Source organism: Gossypium raimondii, chromosome 2, assembly GCF_025698545.1.
Source record: "Gossypium raimondii isolate GPD5lz chromosome 2, ASM2569854v1, whole genome shotgun sequence".
Classification (NCBI taxonomy): Eukaryota; Viridiplantae; Streptophyta; class Magnoliopsida; order Malvales; family Malvaceae; genus Gossypium; species Gossypium raimondii.
The window spans coordinates 47,342,763-47,369,502 of NC_068566.1; the positions used below are offsets into that span (position 1 = coordinate 47,342,763).

A 26,740-nucleotide genomic window follows, 5' to 3' on the forward strand; every position below is an offset into this window, starting at 1 on the left:
TTATTATGGTTAAATTATGCTAATAGTACATTTAGTATGTGGTTCTAGAGGATTTTGTTTGCATTCCAACTTGATCAATTTTAATATTTTGGACATTTTGAATATTAAAATTTTAAACTTTACTTAAAAGACAATATTTGGATAGTTAAGAAAAATGACTTGGATTTTTGTAATTTTTTCTCAGCCAATAGTAAAAAATTATTAAAAGAGAAAATAGCCCACTAAATACAATGGACTAAAACTAATTTTCATAGCACAAATACTAATCAAATATTAATAATGGCATATTGATTTATTTTATACTCAAGCAATTAATTTAACCAAAAATAGAATAACACAAACTAAATTTCTAAGCCACACTAAAGCAAAGGATAATTAAATTGTTTATATAATTCAGTTTTCCTACATTTGCGGAGCTTAGTTTAGTGAGATGAATGTACTATATTTGAAATCAACACAACCAATGGTCCTAGTTCTAACATACCCTAGTGAAGAATCCTCATTTTTGTACCTCAAAGGCTTGATATCTCACTACTAAATTCTTCTCCTTGAGAATTTAGGTTGTAAAACCATTCAGAAAATAGTTACGTTCTCACAAATAATGTTCCTTACTGAACAAATAGTGCTCTTTTAAAAAAAATAGTTTATCAAGCTATACAAGTTCTCTCATATATATAAAGATTTTCGAGACTTGCTAACATATCAAAGATCAATCACAATTCCATCTAAATAGTAGTTAAAATAGCCAAATATAATATACTATTAACGACCAAAGTGGGTTGTTGGTATATAAGCTTTCAAGTTTTGATCCGATCAAGGAATTTGATATAATTGATCAAATGTGATCCTCGGGATAGGTTTCTCCGCGTGAATTAATCTTCAATGATGGACTTGAATCATTCCACAATATTAATACAACCCAAAGATTTGTTTAAATAAATTGTCAAACTTTCAAATACGACAAGTTGTTATTTTGTCACAGTGGTGCTGGAAGTGACACTTCCATTGACACATTGCAGCAACTTCAAAATATGTCAACAATTTACCATAAATCTAAAATAAAATCAAATGATGGTATGAAATAAATTAACTATACTAATTTTGTTGAACTTTTGATTACCACTATAAATTTTGTTGAGGTAGTTATGGAAGAAGTGCAAGGTACAGTTGTAGCACCACGTAGGTTACATAACTAGTCTTATTCGGAATTGATAATCTTTTGACTTAAAACATTACTACATAACTTTTAAAAGTTAAAACTAAAATAAAGTAAAAAAGAAAAAAATTAGTGAATGATAAAGCGTTTGTTAAAGTTTTGTAAACCTCAAAACTAATATTTCTACAGACATCTATTTTTACAATATTCATTTTCTTTAAAATTTTTATTTTAAATTGTGCCATATAAGATCGATGTTTCATTTAAAGGAGGGCTTTACTAACACAATCTTGATACTTTGAGAATGTAATTAGTATATTTTAAAGTTTGAGGACTAATTCATAATAAAAATTATAATTTAGAGATCTACTATGAAATTAAGTCATTATTTTAAAAAAATCCAAGCCATAAACTCAAATGAACTCTTTATTTAGGGAAGCAGTCTTACAAGGCAAACTGCGAATGCAACACAAACAATCAGATAAAATTAGCTAAGGCTCTTCAATAACCAGTGTGGGATATTAACAGAGCCCTAAGCATTATTAGAAAACCTAGCAAACATGTCGACTCTAGATATGATAATCATATCATAATACCAAACAAACCTCCCCAAAACCATCTTTTTTCCCCTTCCTTTACCTCACTCTGCACAGCAGCGATACAAGAAATTCAACTCCATCGGACGACCACACTCAGCACATTGCACCCTCTCCGGAATTCTACCACCGTTACTCGGAAGGATAAGGCGAGTGCAATGATGGCGCGGGATAACCCCTTCCAACTTCTCACGAAGTGCTGGGACAAAACCCATTTGCTTGGCAAGGTTTTTCCATTCATCAAATTTGTCCATGGTGCTAAGCACTTTCTCTCCATTGGCTTTCACCATTTCACCCGATCCGGTGTAGAACACAGCCCATCCATTTTTACTACTGTCATATTCAAGCATCGTCATCACTTCTTGCTTTATAACATCGTTTTCAATGGTCTTCCCATGTTGGTTTTTCGAGTACAACATGCTCTCTAATAGGTTCCAAAAGAACCACACATTGTCATCTTCCCAAGCACGGCTAAGTTCCTTCTCTTTGATTAAACCAGTAATCTTTTTCACTCGTTCCCTTTTATTTTTCTTTCCAACATAAACCATTTCTATGCCAATACCGAGAGCCTCTGCAACCGCTGTTGTTGCGGTAGTGAAACTTTGGATCCATTCCATTTTCACACCACCATAGAAACAAACCACTTTCTGTTGGCTCACCTGATTATAACAACACAAAACCAAAAATAAATAAAACATATTAATTGATACACACATATATATTAAAGTTATGTGGGGATGTTCATGTACCCAAGTAGGTAAGTCTGCTTCAAGGCGACCAAAGAGAAGGTCAAGTGTCCAAGGTTTAGCTTTCCAAAAACTTTCTTCTTTTTCACTGCTAAACGGGAAAGCTGAATTTCCCCATATCCACATCATGTTGAGTGCATTTGGGCATAAAACCTTTCCTTGTGGATTCAATGTCACCGCAATTGGTTTCTTAAAGAAACCCCATTCTTCCCTTATGTATTTAATCACTGCTGGTTCAATGGCAACATGTTGGCTCACAGTATACCACGACATAATTGATTGCAGTTTCGAAAACTTTTCCCGATAATAATCATTCCAAGTTGTTCTGTCCACAATTGGGAGCCATATGATCTCGTAGTTAAGCCCAGATGATACCCTTTCTTTGTAAACATCTTCAAGAACCCGAATCTCCTCTTGGGAGATAGAAAGATCTGAAATGAGCAATATAACATGCTTTCTTCCCAAGACATTGATACAAACCTGTTAAATTATACCAGCAACGTTAACATACGATCCAACGAAATTTAAAACATGGTTGAAACTTGGAACATGGAATTAAACAGACCTCGGCCCTGTCCGGATTCAAGAGATTCTCTTCCTTGCCAAAGATGTTTTGGAGAATCTTCAAGTTGTCCACTTGAGGTGTTTCAATGGTACGCTTGAAGTGTTCAAAAGCTTCAATTAGCTTCTTCTCATCTGCATCTCATTACAATCATACTCAGCCTTTTATAAATGTATATATATAGGATTTATATTTCTAGATTTGTCGTCAAGGATGGACTCACCAATACGCTCATAACAAAGACTTAATTGACTTTGAAGGTGTTCATGTATGCTGCTAACTTTATGTGCCAAGCTTGATAGCTCCCATGCCTCCGAAGTCACTGTAGTGAACCTGAAATGACTCAAACAAAAGATTTAATTGTTGGTAAATTGAATGTCGTCACATTGTCTGATTGAGCACATAGAAAATTCATGACTCACTCTATAAGGCCTGTAATCTGTCTAGTACAAGCGACGACACTCGCAATGATCCAGTAAGTAGCAGTGTGGATATGAGCCATGGCGGTCGACAATGGTGGCTCACCGATGGAAATATACTTAGAAGAGCGTAGCTCAGTAAGCTTAACAATGCACTTGGTTACATCGAACATTGCATTGATGAGCTTGCTGAGTGCATCAAAGTGGGATTTCAGTGTTTGGGAGTGCTCTGAAATGTCGGGTTGCTTGAGGAGAGCCACTGATTTGGCCAAAGGGTTGGAAGTGCAAAGCTGAGCGATCAGCCAAAACTCCCCGAAATTCACTGCAAAAGCCGCTAATGTTAGCACCACTTTTGCAACCCATGGATAGCTTGAAAGCATGTTGAAGATCGCCATTGTTGTTGCATGGGCATCACCTCCTCTAGAACACTTGCATGATAGCTACAAAATATCAACTTAGGTTACGATCGTTATTTTTCGGTTTCAAAATGATCGAGATTCCGAAAGCAAAATAAAACAGCCGAATAACCTCGCAGCAGATTTTGTGTAATGCATCAAGCGCGCCATCAGCGGCAGACAAGTTGGTCTGATCGTCGGATGCATCGATGTGCCCCTACAAGACAAAACAATCCCAAAGCATTGTCTTTGAAAATCTTTTCATTTTCTGGAATATAAATATCATGAAATCTTAAGTTTATCAAAGTTTACATTCAAAGAAAGATTAATGTTGGGAATGATATGACGCAAAACATTGCGAGTGACTTGAAGAACTTGTGTAACATCAACAACACGACCATCGGGGGCATGAGTCGACCGAATTCGCTCATTCATCGCATCGTCGAACATCCAATGCTCATTCCTCATCGATTGCTGGGATGAGATTGGGGTAGGGCGAGCCATTGTCGAATATATGAAAGTATTACTATTTTTTGATGTTTGATGTGTGATGTGTTTACTAAGCATTGTAGGGTTTATATAGTGATGAGAACAACTGTTTTTTTTTTTTATTTGTTTAAGTTTTTTTAAAATATATAAATAATATCACACAACGTTATAAACGTTGATTCCGCCTTTAATATTTTTTCAAATATTTTAATATTATTTATTAATATATGCTTTTGGTGTTGAGTTCGTATGAACGCCTTCAAGTTGTTCATGTGCCCTTAAAATTAGGATCTGTACTATGATATAATTACTTTAATTGATGGTGTGGAGTTCATGGTGTAATTTTTAATTTTGAAGAACCATATGAACTTGATATCCTCTACAATGTCTGACTTGTGGACAATTTTTTTTTATAAAGAAAATATAATTTGATTAAAATTTCAGAAAAATATAAATTAAAATCAACACTAATGGATGTTGAGTTTCACTTAAAATTCTATCCTAAACCCTAAATAGCTAAGTATTAGGAAAAGATAATTTTCAAGCATATCACAACGTCTACCCACTTATTGACATTTGAGCGAAGATATATTGCCGAGAATCATTCATCAATTAATGGATGTCGATTTTTATCATGAAAGACAAATTGGGAGAGTTGCTTATGCTCCAACATTCTTATTCACTTTAATTGAACAATGGAGATTAAAGACCCATACATTTTATCTCTCATGCAACGAAGCGACAATAATGCTAGAAGATGTAGTGATGCTGACAAGACTTCCAATGGACAAGCAGCCTATAATTGACAAATCTAAGCACAATCGAGGCAAATCCTTTAGGAAACATTCAGATAAGGTATGATCTTCCATCTGATTTCAAAATGTTTCAGGTGAAGTTAGACTAGTTGAAGAAGCATTTTGAGCGTCTCTTGGAGAAACCAATGCCTATTGATATTTATTGCCATGCTCGAGTGTACATTCCACGCTCGATCAAAGGTGTGTATATAGGGAAAAAAATTGCAACATAATTCATACCACATACCTGCCGTTGTTAATAAAATTTTCAGACGACTAGTACATATGGTTGAACTTTGCCATTTTAGCTTGCCTATACAAGACATTATACATAGGATGTAGAGTAGAAAATAAAGAAGTGAATGACTGTCTTGTAATTTTACAATTGTGAGGAAATATCGACTTTCACTCAGTGTATTTATACCTTCGAAACCTCTCTGTTACCATGGCTGAAATTGTCATATGTCAAAAGGTACTCTTGGATTTGATCAACAAAAAAGCTTTTATTGTTGCAAGTTTTCTAAATATAATAAAAATTAATAAACAAAAGTACAAAATATATGCTTTGAAAAATTGTAAGGAAATCTCGATAGTTTCAGTTTCTTTTTAAATAAAATATTATAAAATTTATCAATTTTATGTAATAAAATATTACTTTATGTAATTTGTGTTGTATAAAATTTTATTAGTTTTTAATAATTTTATAATTTTATAATATTTTTATTTTATGTAGTTAAATGATTAATTTAATTGGTGTTGCTTATTAATCGAGTCCTAACATTATACTTTTTTATTCCATAACCAATCTTAAAAATTATCTTATGTTTCTCTCTTTTTAAAAATATTTAATTTTTTAATATTTTACTGTGAGAAATTATTTGATACACTGACAATGGAAGTTTTAGACTCCACAAGTAGAATCAGGAAGTTGACAAGTGTTCTATAGAGGTAAAAAAAAACTCTATTTGATTCGAAAAAATCGAGAAAGAAATAGAGTTTTGACTTAATCGAATCGTTGTTTGAGTTTTCAAATCAACTCGAATAATTAGTTCGAATTTCAAGTTTGAGTCGAGTTAATTTTGAAATAAATAAATCTGTCCCTTTCTCAACAAAAATTACAAAATAATTTATAAAAATTCTAAAATTGATATTTTAAAAAAATTAAAAAATTCTAAAATAATAATTTTAGAAACCCAAAGCATTGTCTTGAAAATCTTTCCATTTTCTGGAATATAAACATCATGAAATCTTAAGTTTATCAATTTTACATTCATAGAAAGATTAATGTTGGGAATGATATGACGCAAAACAACACGACCATCGGGGACATGAGTCGACCGAATTCGCTCATTCATCGCATCGTCGAACATCCAATGCTCATTCCTCATCGGATTCTGGGACGTATCAAATATTTTAATAATATTTATTAATATATGTTTGTACGAAAGTAGTTCTTCATGTGTTCGTATGAACGCCTTCAAGTTTTTCTTGTGCCCTTAAAATTAGGATCTGTATTATGATATAATTGCTGTAATTGATAGTGTCAAGTCCACGGTGTAATATTTAATTTTTAAGTGATCTGGATAACATGTAACCATGAGCTTGATGTCTTCTACAATATTTGAGTTTGTGGAATTTTTTTTAAAAGATAATGTAATATGATTAAAATTTAAGAAAAATATTAATTGAGGTCAACACTAGTGACTGTTAAGTTTCACTTAAAATTTTTACAGAACCCCTTAATTTTAAACCATGTAAACAAGCAATTGAATTTGTTAGTTTATCACAAAGCACCAAAACAAATAGTCTTCTATGTTCTATCCTAAACCGTAAATAGCCAAGTATTTGGAAATGATAATTTTCAAGCATATCACAATGACTACTCACTTATTGATATTTGAGCAAACACATATTGCCAAGGATCATTCATCAATTAATGCATGTTAACATCTATCATGAAAAAGCTAAAATTAACAATGGCACAAATGAGGCTTGGTGATATGATTGTTGACCAGAACAAATAGGTAATAGAGAAGAGAATTAAGGGAAGAGTTAATAGCTGACCATAGAACCCATTTGGGAGTAAAAGATAAATGGTTATGATTGTCACCCAAAATGAAGTATCATTAAGAATGGAGAAAATTATGAATAACCATTCTTTTATCACCACCTTCCCCACCATGCTGAACGAAAGTGGATCACTGTCGCTATTGTCAACCTGTCGAAGCCCTTCCGATGGCCGTTGAGAACCGCTTGTAAAGTGGCTGTTGCAACCAGTGCAGCCACCACTAGAAAAGCATCACGTATTTTGGTCGAGATATTTGTTTTCTAACCTTTTAGGAACCGTATGACATTGTCAAAAAGTGTAGATTTGGTTCAAAATTTACTTGCTTCATGGAAGGAATAACATTAATGTCATTGGTCTTCATTACATGACTATGTTTAGCTTCTGCTTGGATTAAAACATCTTTCATGTCTGGATTGTTATTAGCACGATCAACAATGTCCAAAACTATTAAGCCTACTAGGCTTTTTGAAAAAATAGAACGTCAGTAATGACAATGTATCGCAAAGAAAAAAAGAGAGAAAAATAAAGAACACATAGATTTTACGTGAAAATCCTTTCAGAAAAAAAAATCACGGGCAGAGGAGAAGATAATTTAGTATGTCAAATTCGAATGATTACAAGATGAGTAAACTATGTCTATTTATAAGCTTATAAAATCATATTCTAATAAGAGTGTAATAAGATTGAAACACCTTATTCTAATCAATATCAAACAGATGGAGCTTAATAAACCTTATTCTAAAATAAAATAAAAAAATTGTAGTTCTATATGAATTTTACTTTTATTTTATTTTACCAATGTATTTTATTTAAATAAGAATTCGGGTCACTTAATTCTAACAATCTCTACATTGACACGAATTCTCAATGAACAAGTTCTTCATCGCGAATTCTCAACGAACAAGTTCTCCACCTCTTCCATAAAACCCCTTAAGGGTTTAACTTCAACAACGAACACAAGTCTAAGCAATGCTCAAACTTGGTTATAGGAAGTGACTTAGTCATCATATCTGCAGGATTTTCATGAGTACTAATTTTGCTCACAACAATATCACCACGAGCAATAATATCACGAACAAAATGATACCAAACATCAACGTGTTTTGTTCTCTCATGAAACATTTGATCTTTTGTAAGGAAGATGACACTCTGATTGTCACAAAATACTGTACTGATTTGAAGGTCTTTATTAAGTTCACTAAAGAGTCCATTCAACTAAATAGCTTCTTTACAAGCCTTAGTAATAGCCATGTACTCAGCTTCAATGGTAGACAAAGCAATTGTAGTTTGCAAAGTGGCTTTCCAACTGATTGCACAACCTCCGATTGTAAAAATATAACCTGTGAGAAATCTTCTTCTATCAAGGTCTTCAGCAAAATCAGCATTAACATACCCAATGACTTCATCTCTAGTTCTTCCAAACTGTAAGCAAACATCAGTAGTACCTTATAAGTATCTTAAAATCCACTGAATTGCTTTCCAATGTTCTTTATCGGGATTCGCCATGTATCTGCTAACTACACTGACTGCATATGATAAATCTGGTCGTGAACAAACCATAGCATACACGAGAGATCCCATTACACTAGAGTATAGAACATGTGACATGTACTCAATCTCAACATCTGATTGTGGAGACAAAACTGATGAAAGTCTAAAATGGGCTGCTAAAGGAGTACTAACAGGCTTAGCACTCTGCATATTGAACCTGCAAATAACGATCTCAATGTACCCCTTCTGACTTAGATACAATTTACTTGCTTTTATATCTCTGATAATCTTCATACCAAGTATCTTCTTTACTGGTCCCAAATCTTTCATCTCAAATTCTTCACTTAGTTGGGCTTTACCCTTCTCATCTCTCATTTATCTTTCGCTAACATGTCATCAACATAAAGGAGTAGATACACAAAAAAATTATCACTGTTTTTCTTAAAGTAAACACAACTTTCAAAGCTATTTTTTTTAAAATCATGAGAAGTCATAAAGGAGTCAAACCTCTTGTACCATTGTATTGGTGACTGTTACAATTGTGAGGAAATATCGACTTTCACTCAGTGCATTTATACCTTCAAAACCTCTATGTTACCATGGCTGAAATTGTCATATGTCAAAAGGTACTCTCGGATTTGATCAACAAAAAAACTTTTATTGTTGCAAGTTTTCTAAATATAATAAAAATTAATAAACAGAAGTACAAAATATATGCTTTGAAAAATTTTAAGGAAATCTCAATAGTTTCAGCTTCCTTTTAAATAAAATATCATAAAATTTATCAATTTTATGTAATTTGTGTTGTATAAAATTTTATTAGTTTTTAATAATTTTATAATTTTATAATATTTTATATTTTATGTAATTAAATCATTAATTTAGTTGGTGTTACTTATTAATCGGGTCTTAATCCAAATAAGAAATGATCAATAATTAAATTATTTTAAAATAATAAAAATAAAGTTAGTATTTAGTACACTAAAAATACACTTTTCTTTTATTCCACAACCAATCTTAAAAAATTGTCTTATGTCCCTCTCTTTTTTTAAAAATATTTATTTTTTTAATATTTTTCCATAGGAAATTATTTGGTATGCTTACAATGGAGTTTTTAGACTCCACAAGTAGAATCAAGAGGTTGACAAGTGTTCTATAGGGGTGAGAAAAACTCGATTCGATTCGAAAAGATCAAGAAAAAAATCGAATTTTGAGAATCGTTGTTTGAGTTATTCAAATCAACTCAAATAACTAGTTCGAATTTCAAGTTTGAGTCGAGTAGAATTTTACTATTTGAATAACAGATTAGTGTCAATACTCATTTGGTCCCTGTCAATTTTGAAAATAAGTAAATTGGTCTCTTTCTCAACAAAAATTACAAAATAATTTATAAAATTCTAAAATTTATATTTTAAAAATTTTAAAAATTTTAAAAATATATAAAGAAATTTATTTTCAATTTTTTCTAAAATAATAATTTTAAGGACCTAAATAAGTTAATTAATGATTCAAATTTATCATACTAAAAACTTTTCAAACATATATGTTTTCATATTTATGTGCTCTAACATGAAATTAGTTATAATGTAACAAGATTTTATTTTGACATGCTTAATTTTTTAATCTAACTCAAACAATTTCACTTAATTTGACTTAACTCAAAATTTATTCACTCAACTCGATTCAAAAAAATTTTAAATTGAATTACGATGATAAAATAGGACTAATCAACTCGATTAATTTAAAAATTTTACTCGATTCAACTTAATTCAATCGAATAAAACCCTCGTTAAAGATGCTTGACTATAGTAACTGTTGGTACGGCTCGACTTTGCTGATGTAGTTGTTGATTTTGGATTTGCCTAGGAATTCACCAAACAGACAAGGGATGATAATTTGTTTTTATTATATTGTATTACTCTATTCTTGATAATGGTAGCAAAAGTTGACATAACATACTATGTCAACCAATGTAATTTTTTAATCCAAATAAAATTATTCATTTAGAGTAATAAACATTTCCCTAGCTCCAAAAGAAAGTTCCACTTGATGATTGATCTAAACAATTATTATGACCATCCATGCATGGTTCATGCATCATCTATGTCACCATGGATAAAAAAGCTGTAGTGTAAGTGTGTCATGTGTGTTAACATTATCCTTTATCTTAATCTCTAATATTTGATTGCTCGATAAAATTTGTTGGACTCAAGGTAAGTTTGAATAGGTGCTGTGTTTACTTGTGGTTACTGTAAAAATAATAATGGCGGTGAAATTAGATATTATAGTGACACAATAGTGTGAGACAAAAAATAAATTAAACGCATCTCACCATCCATTCAAACCCAACGCTTACTATCCTATAAAGCAAAAACCCAAAGAGATAAAAAGGTTGAAGAGAACTCCCAAAATTAGACAAAAGGTTAAATTATATTATTATTTCCTATATTTTGTAAAAGTTGTGGATTTAGTCCCTATAATTTCTGAATTTTGATATTTTTATTCTGACCCTATTAGCTATTAAATTGACTAGTTCTCTATTATCCATACAGTTGTAGATTTAGCCCATATTACCCTATTGTATTTTTTTTTAAATTTGAAGTCTTGATGTAAATGATAATCGTTAATCCATTAACTAAATTTTTAATGAGTAATATGCGAAAATGACAAGTTATGATAACATGTAAGCGATTCAAATTTTAGAAATAATAAAACTTAACATATTTAATGGTTATCATTTGGTAAGGGTTAAAATTTTAACATTTGAAAAGTACAAATACTAAAGTTTACCAAATTAAAATATATGAATTAAATCTACAATTTTCATAAAATACAGAGACTAATAACATAATTCAATCACTTTTAATCTCCACTAGCTCAACCCACTAACTAAACAAAATACCCAAAGCCCAACATTAGCCTAGGAGCGATAAAATTTCGGTTAAAATCAAATTAATCTGTCAAATCGATCTAATTTGGTTAATCGGTCAGTTGACCAGTCTAATTCAGTCGAAGTTCGATTAATAATTTTTTTTAAAGTTCGGTTATCGATTAATTTGGTTTGAGATCAGGTACTTAATCGAACTTAATAATTATTAATACAAATTATATGTAATTTTAATTTGGATAATTTGGTGAAATGAACCTTATCAATTTATTTTTCTTGATATGTTTTATACTTCTTTTGATTAAAAAACAAAAACATAAAAATTCCGGTTAATTCAGTTGATTAATCGAATTGACTGAAATATTTAGGTTTCGTTAATTTTTTTTTTAAAATTTCAATTCAGTTACCAATTAAAAAATATTTGATTAATTTTATTAATACTAATTTAATTCGATTAACCTTCACGTAACCGTTTAAACACCCCTACATTAACCGATTCAAAAGGAGCAAGACGAGCTTAAAAACTCAAACACTGTTAACAAGAAACGGAAAATCCTTAGCTTCTCCGAAGAGAAAAGAACATGAAAAAGACACCCACAAATGAAACACCTTTTCGCTTTGGGAATCGAAAAAAAAAACTTGTTAAACAATGGTGGCAACAATCAATAAAAAGAAAGGCTTTCAAGCAATGACATTACAGAATCCATTAACTTTGAAAATGGGTCAAGTATTTACTGCCTTTGCCCTTGGTTGTGGTATCGGTATAGGCTGAGGTATAAATCTAGGTACTGCTCATACCATTTTGATTTTTAATGAAAAAAAGAAGAAAACCTTATCTTTTGAGTTGTGAAGATGAATTGGGGTGATTTATTTGGTCCCAAAAATGATGATTTTGGTCCTAATTTGCTTCCCAAAAAAACTTGTATGTATCAACTTTGGTATCATTTTCATTTTGGTGCTTTTACTACTTAATGGAAAAAATGTGGGTTAGTGAAATGAATATTAGCTTTCTGATTGGGTGTTAATGGTATGAGAAATACACACTTAAACGGATTCGAACTCATGTTTTTCTGTTTGAATATTAATGGTTTTTGATTTGGTATGTTTATTGATTTATAATTTGTTAAAAGCTTGAATTTTTGTGTTTTGTGATTGTGATTTTTAGTTTAGTGTTCTCTAGGATCGGTCTAGTAAGAGGAATAAAAGCGGGGACACAAATCGCATGTAATTAGATAGGGTAGTCTTTCTTTCTCTTAGTAGGAACAGAATAAAATTTATGGCAATGAAAAATGTTTTTTTTTTTTGGATTAATTGTTTATTTTAGTCAATAATGTCATAGTAAATTGTTGAAGAGAGGCCGTTTAAAGTATTGTCTGGTCATAGTTGATGGATCCTTTAATGTGTTGGTATTGTCTTTGGGTCAAGCAAGGGTTTAATCTCTCAATTATGATGAAAGCCTAAGTCTAAGGTGGAGTTCACATAGCGAGAGTGTTGTTGAATCCATCTGCTTCTATTTGGATGTTTATGGGTTTTGAGATGGTGGGTTCACTGATTTGTAGTTTGTTAAAGCTTGAATATTTTCTGTCTTCTGAGAGTGACTTTTAGCTCAAGGTCGGTCCAGTTCTAAGGACGAAAATGGAAACACGAGTCACCATTTCTTTGGCATCTAATTCAGTAGGGTGGTCTTTGTTTGGTTCATTTAGTAAGAACGAAATACGATTTTTCAAAACTTATATGATTAACATTACATAGTTGCATCTAGAATAAGGAATGAAATAGTAGCGTCAAAACTTTTATGATTGATGAACATATCGTACGGTGAACGATGCAAGTTTTTCCGGTATTTCTAGTTCATAGTACATTCTTTCGCGGATATTGTGTTAAGCGCAATGTAATATCAGGTACGATACCTATGCTGGGACAAGTAATGAGTGCAACTAGAGGCGCAACCGATGCGTTTTCTGGTGTTAGCAAACACGTAAATGGTGCTGTAAGTTAAATGCGCGGTTTTATGATCGTCTTTCGTCTTTGATTTTTGTTTGTTTGATCGCAATCTGCATTTCTCGTCTTTCTCGTGTTGTTTTAGTTAACGAAGATCGGAGCTAAGAGCATTGAGGCCGGGGTTGGATGTGGTGTCGGTTTTGGCCACGGTTCCAGTGTCGGTATGCAATGTCCTCATCGAACCAGCTTTGCTTTCTATCATCTTTTTTCCCGAGCTAAGACATTCGTTTTTTACGGAGAATGTTGTTCCCGGTACAGGACTCTCTGCGAAGCCTGGGATGGTGCATCAAATTCAATGTTGTGTTATAGAAACAATGGCGAAATTGATGATGAAGTTCAGAAAGGCTCCCGGATTACCGTTCATTGGAGGTGCTTTTCCTGTATCGTTTCGAAGTGGTTGGACCACAACGAATGAACCATCCCGAAATCCACTCGGAAACATGAACCAGATAGTGTCAAAGCTAGCAGATTCTACATCCCAAGGGTTGCCTGGACCCGGGATTACGAGCAGAGGTTCAACTTTTGGAACTCGAACAGAAAAAGTTCTCAGTAGTTTTTTGCAAAATCCAGTTTTCAACGAAGACGAAACTAGCCAAAATGAACTGGTATGCAAAGCTACTTTTATGCTTGTTCGTGTGGAATATCGTGTTTACACGACCCAGGAACGAGCGGTTGTGTTTTCTTCCGATTTTGGTTATCAGTGATTGCAGTAGGCAGTTGCGATAATTAACCTGGTTTGGTTGATTTGTAGGCGGCACGGTTGCCAACTGAAAACAACATGCTTCAATTGGTAATGCCCCTTATTTGCTTTGCAACCCGGTTTTGGTTGTTTTACGTTCGTGTTCCTGTTCATGTTCGTTGCCTCGTTCAGAATGTGTTAGAATTTCTACTTTCCATCCAGGTAATGAAATGTCAACAAATCATCGAACAGCTTATGGAGGAAAATCGGAAGCTTCATCAGATACTTACGGAAGACCTAAACATACGCAAGCTCCAAACCGGTTACTTGAGTAAAACGGAATCTCCATGTTCGGATTGCTTCTTTTGCCGAAGGAAACAAAGGAGAAACAGACGATGATTAGTCGTCTCGTGCTTCATTCGAACGTGCACACTCGGCCCCCCACAACCGGCCCGGTTATGACTAATCCGAATTTGATTTTTTTTTATGTGCCTTTTTCGGTTGCATACCAACAAAACTCAACTATTTTCACTCTGGAAAACACAAGACATGACAAATGTTTGTACAAAAGTATGTTTGTTTTTACTCAAAACAGGTTTTTTCTGAAGAAATAAAGGTCATTTTAACAAGAGACATGAATGTCCTTTTTATTTTCTTGGTGCCATGAATGTCTTTGGTTGTTCCCTTACTATCCGAGTTTTTACTGGTCCTTTCAAGATTTTTAGCTTCTATCATGAAAATACTTGTATTAAAATTCAAATTGTATTTTGTCACTTTTACTTAAAAAATGAGTAAAATAGTTTTCATACACCTATATCGTTAAATTAAAAAGCAAATTAGTTGTTTCTATTAAAATTTTCATACACCTGTATCGTTAAAAACTGGCATGGTTGCTGGAATAATCAAACATATGTAACGTGTACCTAATGCTAATGTATAAATACCAATTTTTAATAGCAGAAATGGATGAAATTTTCAATAGAATGAGAAGTTTGCTTTTTTATCTAAGGTACATTGGCTAATTTCTCCATTTTTTTAGTAGAGAGACAAGATGCAATCTGACTCCTAGTATAGGAACTTTCGTGGTATTTTTGCCTACAAAGATTTGGTGAGATATAACTACGTAGGGGTGATGTCAGTTTGATTCGGTCAAATTTTTCGAATCATATATCACAATTCGGTTCAGTTCGGCTCGATTTGGTTCTTGATTTTTTCATATTAATTTTTTGTTTTGGATTTTTAGACTTATTTTGACAGAAGATATTTTAATTTATGATTTTTAAATATTATATCACAAAATTTCAAAATATTATTTTCATAATTATTTCTATTTTTAATTATTTTCACTACTTTAAATATAAAATATTTATTTTTATATCATAAAAATAGAAATTTAGTTTAATTTACCGTTTGAGTCCAAATCAGTTTACGATTTTTTTTAAACCCTATAATTATGTAATTTGTTGGTGGGGGAAAGCATTCCACGTGACCCATCACTTTCATGCCCAAAAATTGGTTATAATTTGAGTTTTTAGGCCCACACTATACAACAAATCGTACATTTTATTTCATTTATCGTATAAAAATTTCATGCATTCATATCTATTGCTTTTATGTTCTCCCATCATATGCTTTTGCACCCACTAAGAAACAGGACCTTCACCTTTAGTGCTCTTTTTTTAACCAATTACCTCCCACAATTCAAAAGAGGGACCCCAAAAGGCAACTTTAGCCCCTTTCTTTCACAAAAAGTTGAACTAATATTCATCTATCATAGTCATTCACACAAGGTCACCTAACCTTTTTTCCCACCCAATTTTCATTGGCATCACACATTCACCAACACCACCAATTGCACCCATTGTTCAATTCTTTTTTCTATCTACCCCCCATGCTCCTCTTCCTTTTAGCAATCAATTGAACTCATTTTTCATCTCTTCTATCTACCTCATTCTATTCTCATTTTTAGCAAAGACCGAAAGACAATTATGATTTTTTTTCTAAGATATTGTAGCTTCAATTGAACAAAAACCCGAAAGGTAATAAGGGTTCTTTTTTAAAAATTATAATAGTTTCAATAGAATTCACAATTAATAATATTAAAGATCCCATGACCTCAAGCTTCGTTAACCAAATATGTCATATTTGGTATACTATTGATGAATTTTCAATGAAATTATAAATTTAACTCTATTTACTTCGTTATTATTATAATTGTAAAAAGACATCAATTTAAAATTTACTTAAACATATTTCTCATTTGATAATATATAGTAAAAGGGATGGATATTAAAAAACATTAAGAAATAATTAACACTAATTATTAGAGTACGAACAAAAACAAGAATCATAAACTCTCTCTTTATTCAATCATGCAAGTCAAAATGCTACCAAAGAGCTGAAAATCCAATTTAAAAAAAAAAACTAATAATGAACCACTAGAGAGAGAAAATTAGACACTAAAAAAATTTAATACACAAAATAAATAGCGTAATCTAAAGATTTAAAATTTATAGAGAACATTGATGTGACCTAAACAAAGAGTGCCACAGCTCCAAGTAAACCAAACAAAGACATAGTATATCCACGTGTAGAAACAGCAAAGCTTGGTGTAGACTTAACCGGAGTCATAGCCGGCGCGTTGTCGGCGGAGGGACCAGACGGAGAAGGACCCATTGGTGGCGGTGCTGAACTCATTGATGGGGTTGGTGTAGGAGCCATTGGTGAAGGAGGTGATGAGCTCATTGATGGGGTTGGTGCCATTGATGGGCTTGGGGTAGTTGGAACCACGGTGGGGGAGGGTGAAGAAGTTGGAGTCATAGCTGGTGTCATAGTGGTGGTGGGTGGTGGAGCTCCGCCGCTTGACGGTGGCATTGTGGGTGATGCCGATGGGATCTGAGATGCTGAATTTGATATTAAAGCAATCATTAAAGTTAAAGCAAATGTAAAGTGAAATTGAGCCATTGGATGAGAGAGCTATGATAATGAAAATTTGGAGTGAGGAATAATAAATTGGAAGAGATAGCGAAGAGGTTTGATATATAGAGGCCATTGAAGAATCGTTTTGAAAGAGATGAAGTATACGGACATTTCATGCTACTGGATACATTAGCTGCTACGTGTCCTAAAGGAATTTTTGTTTTTTGGGTGGTGTTGGTGGAGGTGCACTTGCGGTGAGCCCAGGCATCTAATTTGTTGCATATTTTATTTATTTTTTTATTTTATCCAATTTTAACTTAAATTATTTTCGAAAAATATGAATTGTTTAAATTATAAAATTTTCACTAAATATTAAAAAATTTAAAAATATATACCTTGATTATAAAAAAATTTAAAAAATTTTAAATATAAATTTAAAAGAAAGTCAATGATGAAAATAAATTAAAACATAATCGAAAAGTCTAAAATCAATTCAAATCGAGATGTGTAGATAATTTATAGAATGTAACTAAAAATTATGATTATCCAAAATTAAATTAAATTTTATTTTATTTAAATTATAATCAATATTATTTTATATATAAAACTAAATATTTTTTATTAAAATAGTGAAATAAGTTAAAAATTCTATATAAAAATACTTTTTAAAGTACCCTATAAAAGTTATTGATTATTTTTATTTACTTGAAAATTTATTGTTTTAAAAATATTTATGTTTTTTTTATATTCAACCAAATAATATTGAAAATCTATAAAACCAAACTCTTTTTGCCAATTAAGTCTAAAAATTTAAAACAAAAATTAATATAAAAAATTGAAAACCAAATTGAACTGAATTTTGATAGATGGTTCAAAAATCTAACCGAACCGAATGGAGATCACCGCTACTTAAGATAAAAGATGGAAGAGAATTTTTTCCTTTTAATTTTTTGTTAATTTTTTCTCAATAAATAAGATTATTTTTTTAGAATTACAACTTATTATATCTACCATATCAATCAAAATTGATAATCATAAGAAGTGAAATGATAATTTAACGCAAAAGCTAATTAAACTCAAATTAACTAATTAATTAACTCTACATATTTTTCATATTGTGAAATTCGAAATTTGATACTCAAAATTCTAAAACTTCAATTTTATAAGGATAGCTGAGATTAATGATCTTTGAATCAGATCGAATCGATCAATCAGACTAGTTAAATTGAGAACAATCAAGATATAAGTTCGAAAAATGAGATTAAATCGGTATTGACCGATTGATCCGAATCTTTTATTTAAACTTATCAAATTAATTAGACCGAAACCTAATCTATTCAATGAAATATTATATTCTAAAAACATGGAGAGCTGATAGTGAAATTGTTTATTCCAAGATGTGGAAGCCATCAAGTGGGTTTTACTTTTATAGAGTATAATTTATAATGAAATTGTGAACTTAAAGTTGGAATTTAATTTGACATGAGAATATTTGCTTGGTTTTTATTTTTAGTTTTTAAAAAAGAAAAGCCTTGTAAGATACAAGTGTCTTCCATTTAAAGCATGGATGCTTAAAACCAATCACGGAAAGCATCTACACTTTCTAAAACTATTGTGCAATAGGGGACTACTTCATCACAAACACCTCCACAATGAATAGTTGAGAAATGGTGGCTTCCACTGTACCAAATCGGTTAGCCGAATCGATTAAGGGTGAGTTTGGATGGGCAGTGCGTTTACCTACGGTTAGTGTAAAAACAGCGGTAGCGGTGAGATTAGATACTGTAGCGTGAGATAAAAAGTAAGCTAAACGCACCACACCGCACCCAATTGCCCATCCAAACCCACCCTAAGTCAAGCATGCAAGGTATTAATTTAGAAAAAAAATATTAAGTTAATTGATCCAAAAACTAATATGGATTGATTGAATCGTATTTTTTTTTATTTTTTTCATTCTGATTTTATAAAGACATATGACAACATCCTAAATTCGCTTGTAGAATTTTTTTTTATTCTGATGACAATGTATAGAATAATTAGCTTATTTATATTATCTATTGTAAAAAGTTATGTATCATGAATAAAATATAAATACATTAATAAAAAAAAACAAGTGAAATAGTGCGAAACAAATATAACCAACATATATAAAAATAGATGATTTTTTTAACGACTCATACAAATATGGGACGAAAATGAATAAAGTAAGATCTCGACCCATCTCACTCCATTGACATTTTTATTTACTTTTAAGTGGGGGTGATAATGGCATATAGTTAAATATGGTGGGGCATTAAAGCAAATTAGGAACACACCAAGCCAACCAGAAAATGAAGGGCCAGGGAGGGACCAATTATGTCCACAGTGTGTGTGCGTATTCATGATTTTGTCCCACACAACCAAAAGTTTTGACTGCTCAGTTATTTCACAAGAATCTAAATGAGAAAGACCACGAGTGTACTACATGAAATGGTTTAAATAGTATTTATTATTATATTTAAAATGTATATTTTATGTATAATACTATCAAATTATTTAAATTATTTTATTTTTTTACTTTCTAACATTATGTTTAAAATGAATATTTTAATTTTTTACTGTAATTTTTGACCACAATGTCAAATTAACCCTTAAGCACTTTGCATTAAAATGTTTTGTGGTCAATACTAATAATTGTTGAGTGCACTCTTAAGAGGAGAATTTGGATTTGAATCTTAAAGATGAGTGACATTGTTAGGAGGGGCAGTTAAAACTCTCCAAATGAATTAGTGTTCATAAGCTATAAAACGAATATGAAAAATACATTTTTTAAATCGAAACTAGAATCAATAACAATTAAGGTAATTTAAAAACTAAATAAAATAAAAAAACTTAATGTTTCCAACAACAACCTAACTTTCTAGTTTTAATAGTGAAAAGACAAGAATTTTTTTTTTTAAATTTAGGAGTATTTAAATAGGAAATAACTTAAATATCATCCTAAGAGTTTGACAGCATGTTTGGTTTATATGCATGGCAATGTTGCCATTGATGTCATATTCCACGTGACCCCTTCATTTAGAGGTTTGGTTATTGGTAATGCTATTTAGTATAACAATTGATTACAATTTGATGATAATGTGATACGATAAAGACAAGGTATATAAAAGAGAGTGGTGGTTGTCATGGAGACGGATTCATTCAGTCAAGGCAGAGAACCAAAGGTTATAAGAGACGGGGAGAGTACTAAGGTTGAGAGTTGGAGGTAAGTTAACAGAGTATAGGCTTGATTTTTTTAAAAAGTCGATCCTCTCCTTATTGTTCTTAGAGGTATTTATAGATGGGGCCCCATGTAAGGTGATACTAATGTGTTGGACTTGCTAGCTAACCATCATTATGGAATGCGTGAGGCATATGTCTTTGAAGAGACAGGGATGTTTGTAATGGGACAGATCTTGTTATTCATTCTGGCTTGATGGTACGGAATGGTTAAACTCACGTGGTGTTTGGTATCCAATGACCTCACATTCCTTATGGAAGCCTGAAGATATAGATACCAAATGGCTTGTGCTTGTTCAGATGGTTGTGTTAGAAGATAAGACTTATGGATGACTTCCCAATTCGCTTTTAGTTGACTTGCCACTCAAGTATCCTTCCAGCTTGTCACGTGTCCTTATACGGATGAGCATAACACAACTAAATTAAACAAAAAAAAAAAGAGGATGAATAGTTATTCAAGGCATCACCAACTATTAACAATTCTGCACTTCCAAGAATACAACAACAACAACAAAATTCATGTTTTACTCAACAAAGGCATCCACATTTCTTTTTTCTTATTTTCTATCTCCTCTAATCTTATGTTCTCAAAATCTTTTATTTTAAAATATTTTTATTTATTATGAAATATTATTTATTTAATTTTTATAATATGTATTGAATAATATAATTAAAATACTATTAATAAAATTTAAGGGTAAATTTGTCATCTTAAACATATTCCTCAAGTATTTGTATCAATAGTTTTACCAACCAAACAATGTAATATTGCTCCTTATTTATTACATCCCAAGTCTAACTAGCTGAACTATGTAATACCTATACATCTCTATTTCATTTTCATCGAATACATATTACATTCCAGTAAACCAAATATGTTTTTGTTTATAAGATCAGATTTTATTGACTTTTAACTATCAAGGAGATCTCAAACTTAGCCATTATGAAAATTATTGAAGACTCCCTTATATGGCTATTTATGGAAAATGTGGTTGTAATTGGTTGTAACTTACCAAGCTAAATGACTTGTATTAGATTAGCATGTAGAGTAACAAAACACTTTTATTGTTCAAATAGGAACTATTATTTTGAGTGCACAAATTGTAAGTAAACACAAGTGAGTCATTTGGTTTACACCTAAGCTTTCAAAGGGAATGTCTTAAAGGAGAGTGATCTAGTTTAGAGTATGGGTGTGAGGTTGCTACTTCGTGAGTAAGTAAGACTCGAATCATATCTTGTACTTGCTGAAGTATAATAGATTGTCTCTCTAGGTAAGGTTTTGCATACATTGTTGAACTGAATAAACAAGTTTTGGTGCCCATCTCTATTTTCATCTACAGTAGTCACTTAATCCATTTGCAATATGCAATATATCTGGGTGTATATCTACCTAAAAAAAGTCAACTGACCTTCGAATACTATCATGAGATGCATCACCACAGTCTCCTATGTTGTTTGAAGAAATGTGATCATTATTATCTTTTCCTTGCTTGAGAGTGAGCTTCGACAAAAAGACCTTTTATCACTACATATTCTTGATTTGTACGGTAAAACTCTCAACTATACTCCACAGTGCCTAAATAGATGGCTCAATCCGAGGGGTTAGAGCTAGTCAAAATAGGCCTAGAGTTAATCATCTATTCTTTTCTTTTTTAAAAAAGTAGAAAAGGTGAGTGTTATAAATTTATGAACATAGCTTGGGTCAAAAGGTGAAATTAAACAAGTCTATGATATTTTCTAGTTCAAATACATTTAGCAAGCAAAAGAAGCATATTTTATCCATTTCAGGGGTTCGAGAGGAGATAAATTTAAATAAATATTTGGGTTTTTCGTTGATCATGAGTAAATACATATTGATGACCTTTCAATTTATGCTCGACATTATTAAGAAGAGTATCCATAATTAATTGTATGAGTAGATTTTTTTTCTAAAATCCATTATGCAATCTTACCAAAATATGCTATGAGTTGCTTATAACTCTAAGACTAATGCTATTGTGTTTACAATTAGACAATTATAATTAAAAAATATTATAATTAATTTGAATTTAACAAAATAAATTTAATAGTTAGAATTAAATTTTAAAATATGAAAGGTAAATAAATTAAATTTTTAAAAATAAAAATATAAAGACTAAATTTTAAAATTACAAAAATAGAGGGACCTATAATATATTCTAATCAAATAATTTTTTTCCTTATCAAATTAAAGAAAGGAAAAAGAACACTAATTTTTCTTTGTTTCTTTTTGATAAAAAATTTCTTTTTTCTTGTTTTGAAAGAAAAAGATTATTATTTTTCTTATATTATTCATTAAAAAAAAGTTGGATATAGCAACTTAGAAAATCAACCCGGGTCAACCCGACCCGACCGGTTACAGAACTCTATCTAATGTGTAATGTTCCAAACCCAGTCACTCTCGAAAAAACAGATAAGGCATACGGTGTCTATCGCAACCGAGAAGACTCCGTAGTTATACACCATGGCCTCCCAAGTTCTTCCTCAGGTAAAACCCTTAGCCCCCCCCCCCCCCAATCTTCTTTTTTTTCCCCATTACTACCTTATTTTTACATAATTACATTCAATTTCGATTTATACTTATATAGGCACTGCATATGATTCCAAGAAACCAAGTACAGCCATTTAACCCAGTGAAGAATCGTGGGTTCTCTGCATTTCTGTCTCGTGGCCCTTCTCCATTAACTACTTCCAAGGTTTCGGTTTCTGGGTTTCATTCAAAAGTCCCTGTTGGGTCGAGTTTCAGTTGTTTTGCTCGAAGGGGTTTCGTTGTGAGGGCAGAATCTAACCCTGAAGGTGAAGGTGAAGCTGAAAGAAATGAAAATGGTGTTGAAGAACCCGAAACGAAAGCTGAAGCTGAAGTTGAAGGTGAAGGTGAAGGTGAAGGAGAAGATGAGGCTGAAGAAGAAAAACCCAAGGAGCCTAGAAAACCAAGGATTAAGCTTGGTGATATTATGGGGGTAATTTGATTAAATCTTTTACTTCTTTATGTTGGTAATGTTATTTATTTACTCACTTATATAGGAATTGAGAACTGTTGATTTGAACTCGGGGAGGTTAGCTCAAGTTTTAACATGCTCCCATCAATGACTAATAAGCCATAGGCCATGAATGAATCGTGTTAGACCTTGCGCAAACTCTTCAATTTGCGTATGTTTTTGCTTGCGTAGGTACTTTGAATCGTTCTCACTTTGCAAACCTGCTAAGGCTTTCAGTAGATAGAGAGACAAAACCCCGACATGTGATAATATCAGACTTGTTGAGTTTGGGAATTGAGGAAGTTGAATAATTTACTAAATAGAGGACCTTTTCACCCAGTTTTTATTAGATGGTTGAGTCATTTGATGACAGAGCTTGACTTTATTAAAGAGAGGACCTTTCATCCAATTGTTATTAGATGGTTGAGTCATTTGATGAAAGAGCTTAACTTTACTAAAGATAGGATCTTTCACCTGATGTACCCCTCGGCTTGTGAACTCGGGCTTTTGGTAGAGTCGAGGTTAGCTCAAGTTGTAACATGCTCCCGTGAACTCTTCAATTTGCACATGTTTCTGTCTGCTCAGGCACTCCGAGTCGCTCTGACTCCATGAACCTGCTAAGGCTTTCGGTAGAGTAGATAGACGAAACCCCGGCAAGGGATAATACCAAACTTGTTGAGGGTCTAACCCATGGGAGTCGAGGAAGTTGAATAATTTACTAAAGGGAGGACCTTTTCACCGAATTGCTATTAGATGGTTGAGCCATTTGATGAAAGAGCTTAACTTTACTAAAGAGAGGACCTTTCATCCAATTGGTTGATGTACCCCTTGGCCTATGAACTCGGTCTTTTGGTGGAGTCGAGGTTAACTCAATTTGTTTCATGCTCCTAGGAACTCTTCAATTTGTGTATGTTTTTGTCTGTTCAGGCACTCCGAGTGTCTGTCACTTTGTGAACCTGTTAAGGTTCTCGCCAGAGTAGAGAGACAAAACCCAAACAAGGGATAATATCGGACTTGTTGAGCCTTGACAAAAAGAAAATTAAAATTTTGGCATTGCGTTTTGGTTTTTTCTTTTTGAGTTGGTTTGGGAATTGAGGAAGCTGAATAATTTACTAAAGAGAGGACCTTTTCACCCATTTGTTATTAAACGGTTGAGTCATTTCATGAAAGAGCTATCTTTGTTAAACTGGTTTTTTAGCATCTCTTTTGAGCATTTTAATTGTCTGTTTAATTTGATAAACATAATTGCTTGTTTTTGTGAGTAGATATTGAATAAAAGAGCAATTGAAGCATCAGATAAGGAAAGGCCAACTCCGGACCTTAGGACCGGTGATATCGTAGAGATCAAATTGGTAAATTCAAGTTTCTCATTATTCATACTGAATTCCTTTTTATTGTTAGTCTTATGTTTTTCCTTTGTTTGGTCGATTTATAGGAAGTTCCAGAAAATAGACGTAGGCTTTCTGTGTACAAAGGTATAGTCATATCAAAACAAAATGCCGGTATCCACACCACCATTCGAATTCGGAGAATCATTGCTGGCATTGGAGTTGAGATTGTATTCCCTGTGTAAGTATTTCTTTCATATCACTATGCATAATCGCAACAATAACCGTAAGACCATTTCCTTTGTTTAGTTCGAGCATACTACTGGTTCAATTGTTACACCTAATTAACATGTCATCTCGATGATTGACCTTTTATGTTTTAGAACATGTGGAATCTTTGTTTTCGAACTATGTTCTATCGATTTTTTTAATTTGTTATCGTAGTTACTCGCCGAACATAAAGGAAATTAAAGTAGTCAAACACCGGAAAGTCCGGAGGGCGAGGCTGTATTATCTAAGAGATAAGCTTCCAAGGTTGTCGACTTTCAAATGAAAGACACTGCCGATGCCATCATCACTTGGGTTCTTCTTCCCCAAAAATTCCAACACCAGTTTCTTAGTTGCGTACATGTTGTAAGAGCTTTAATTTCTATGATCCGCCCCCGCCCCCTTTTTTCCCCTTTTGTTGTAAAATTTGTTGTTTTGATTTGGGAAAAAAAACAACTGAATTCAAATATTCAATGCTTTGCTTAATTCATTTCAATCTGCTACTTTGACGATTCAATTTTTTAGCCTTCAAATATTGCTAGTGATCCCATGGCAAAACTTCATGTGGGTTAAAATAAAAATGTTATGCAGTTCCTACGTCTATTGATTTCAGAATCGGATCAGATTGGTTGGAGCAAGATTGGTTGAATTGACAGTTGGACCATTGATTGGTTTTGAAAGCCTTTTGCCTAGAGGGTCAACAAGTCCCATATATATAAGTATTTTTGACGTAAACCCATCAAAATAGCCTTGAAAACAAGGTTATAAATATGCTAATAAAATGTAGCATAAATCAGATATTTGTTATTTTATTAGACCGATTTTCATAAATGAGTCAACACAGGTTCACTTAATCAATTAAATCATCTTTAATAAGTTATAGATTTGGAACAATTACAAAACAAAATTAAATATAAGGAGGTAGCTATTATATGCAGAAGAAATTGCAAATTCTCAAACAACAGTTCTGAAGATTAAAGTTGAATAGATTTGATATTTAGCGCAGGGAACGTACAAGTTCTTAAGAAAATGGGAAAGAAACGCAAGGAAAAAGAGGTTGAGATGAGAGAGAGAATAACAATTTCATAACAGAAAAACCATAATCCTTCATTCTCTGCCCATGCAATTATTTGTAGAAAATCTTCCTCCGAGTGTGTACACCAATATTCTCTGTTTGCTCATCATTAGTCCACGTGTCATACTGCTATGAAGTCATTATATTTCTTAGGCAAGTGCCTCATGCGTGAGCTTCTTCTCACCCTTTGGATCTTTTGGGCTGCACATTCCCTAGCAGATCCTTCAGCAATATGTGGGTCCATAACAGTACCCTCCTCATCGAGATGAACCTTGTCCTCAAGGTTGAAAGTAGGGTAAAGCTGGTGCACTTTCTCTTTATCTTCCCAAGTAGCATCGTCAATGGTCAGGCCTTTCCATTGAATTAAGCACTGGTGCACTGTGGTAGATCCGCGTTGCACTTGCCGATGATCTAAAATTGCAATGGGGTGCAAATTAATAGAGCTGGTGGAATCGACCAAGTCCAAGGGAGTGACTTGCTGGTCAGGGTGGCCGAGGCATTTCTTGAGCATAGATATATGAAATACGGGATGGATGCGAGCAGTGGAGGGAAGATCAAGCTCGTATACGACTGGACCAACTCGTTTGAGGACTTGATATGGACCAAATATCTGC

General features: G+C 32.5%; 4 protein-coding genes across 9 annotated transcripts; 2 read left to right on the top strand and 2 right to left on the bottom strand.

Moving 5' to 3' along the window:
- Positions 1–1,564: 1,564 nt before the first annotated feature.
- Positions 1,565–4,406, bottom strand: LOC105789312 (protein SIEVE ELEMENT OCCLUSION B). Its single transcript, XM_012616641.2, has 7 exons — positions 4,187–4,406; positions 4,008–4,091; positions 3,483–3,919; positions 3,284–3,393; positions 3,064–3,194; positions 2,502–2,978; positions 1,565–2,411 (listed from the first exon to the last, which is right to left on the bottom strand). Exons 1-7 carry the CDS (start codon positions 4,376–4,378, stop codon positions 1,797–1,799), a joined length of 2,046 nt encoding a protein of 681 aa, XP_012472095.1. The 5' UTR covers positions 4,379–4,406; the 3' UTR covers positions 1,565–1,796.
- A 7,993-nt stretch (positions 4,407–12,399) lies between these two features.
- LOC105789306 (uncharacterized) lies at positions 12,400–14,916 on the top strand. Of its 6 annotated transcripts, none has more exons than XM_052627718.1 (5): positions 12,400–12,525; positions 13,505–13,593; positions 13,690–13,765; positions 13,863–14,209; positions 14,356–14,916. In XM_052627718.1, exons 1-5 carry the CDS (start codon positions 12,456–12,458, stop codon positions 14,680–14,682), a joined length of 909 nt encoding a protein of 302 aa, XP_052483678.1. In that variant the 5' UTR covers positions 12,400–12,455; the 3' UTR covers positions 14,683–14,916. The 6 variants fall into 6 exon arrangements, with proteins under 6 accessions (XP_052483678.1, XP_052483679.1, XP_052483681.1 ...); XM_052627719.1 differs by having other exon boundaries at positions 12,476–12,525; positions 13,505–13,588; XM_052627721.1 differs by having other exon boundaries at positions 12,478–12,525; positions 13,505–13,588; positions 13,844–14,209.
- A 1,899-nt stretch (positions 14,917–16,815) lies between these two features.
- Positions 16,816–17,247, bottom strand: LOC105789758 (classical arabinogalactan protein 7). Its single transcript, XM_012617119.1, has one exon. It carries the CDS (start codon positions 17,245–17,247, stop codon positions 16,816–16,818), a length of 432 nt encoding a protein of 143 aa, XP_012472573.1.
- A 5,563-nt stretch (positions 17,248–22,810) lies between these two features.
- LOC105789307 (50S ribosomal protein L19-1, chloroplastic) lies at positions 22,811–25,568 on the top strand. Its single transcript, XM_012616637.2, has 5 exons — positions 22,811–22,966; positions 23,067–23,438; positions 24,722–24,808; positions 24,892–25,025; positions 25,229–25,568. Exons 1-5 carry the CDS (start codon positions 22,943–22,945, stop codon positions 25,335–25,337), a joined length of 726 nt encoding a protein of 241 aa, XP_012472091.1. The 5' UTR covers positions 22,811–22,942; the 3' UTR covers positions 25,338–25,568.
- The last annotated feature ends 1,172 nt before the right edge of the window (positions 25,569–26,740 follow it).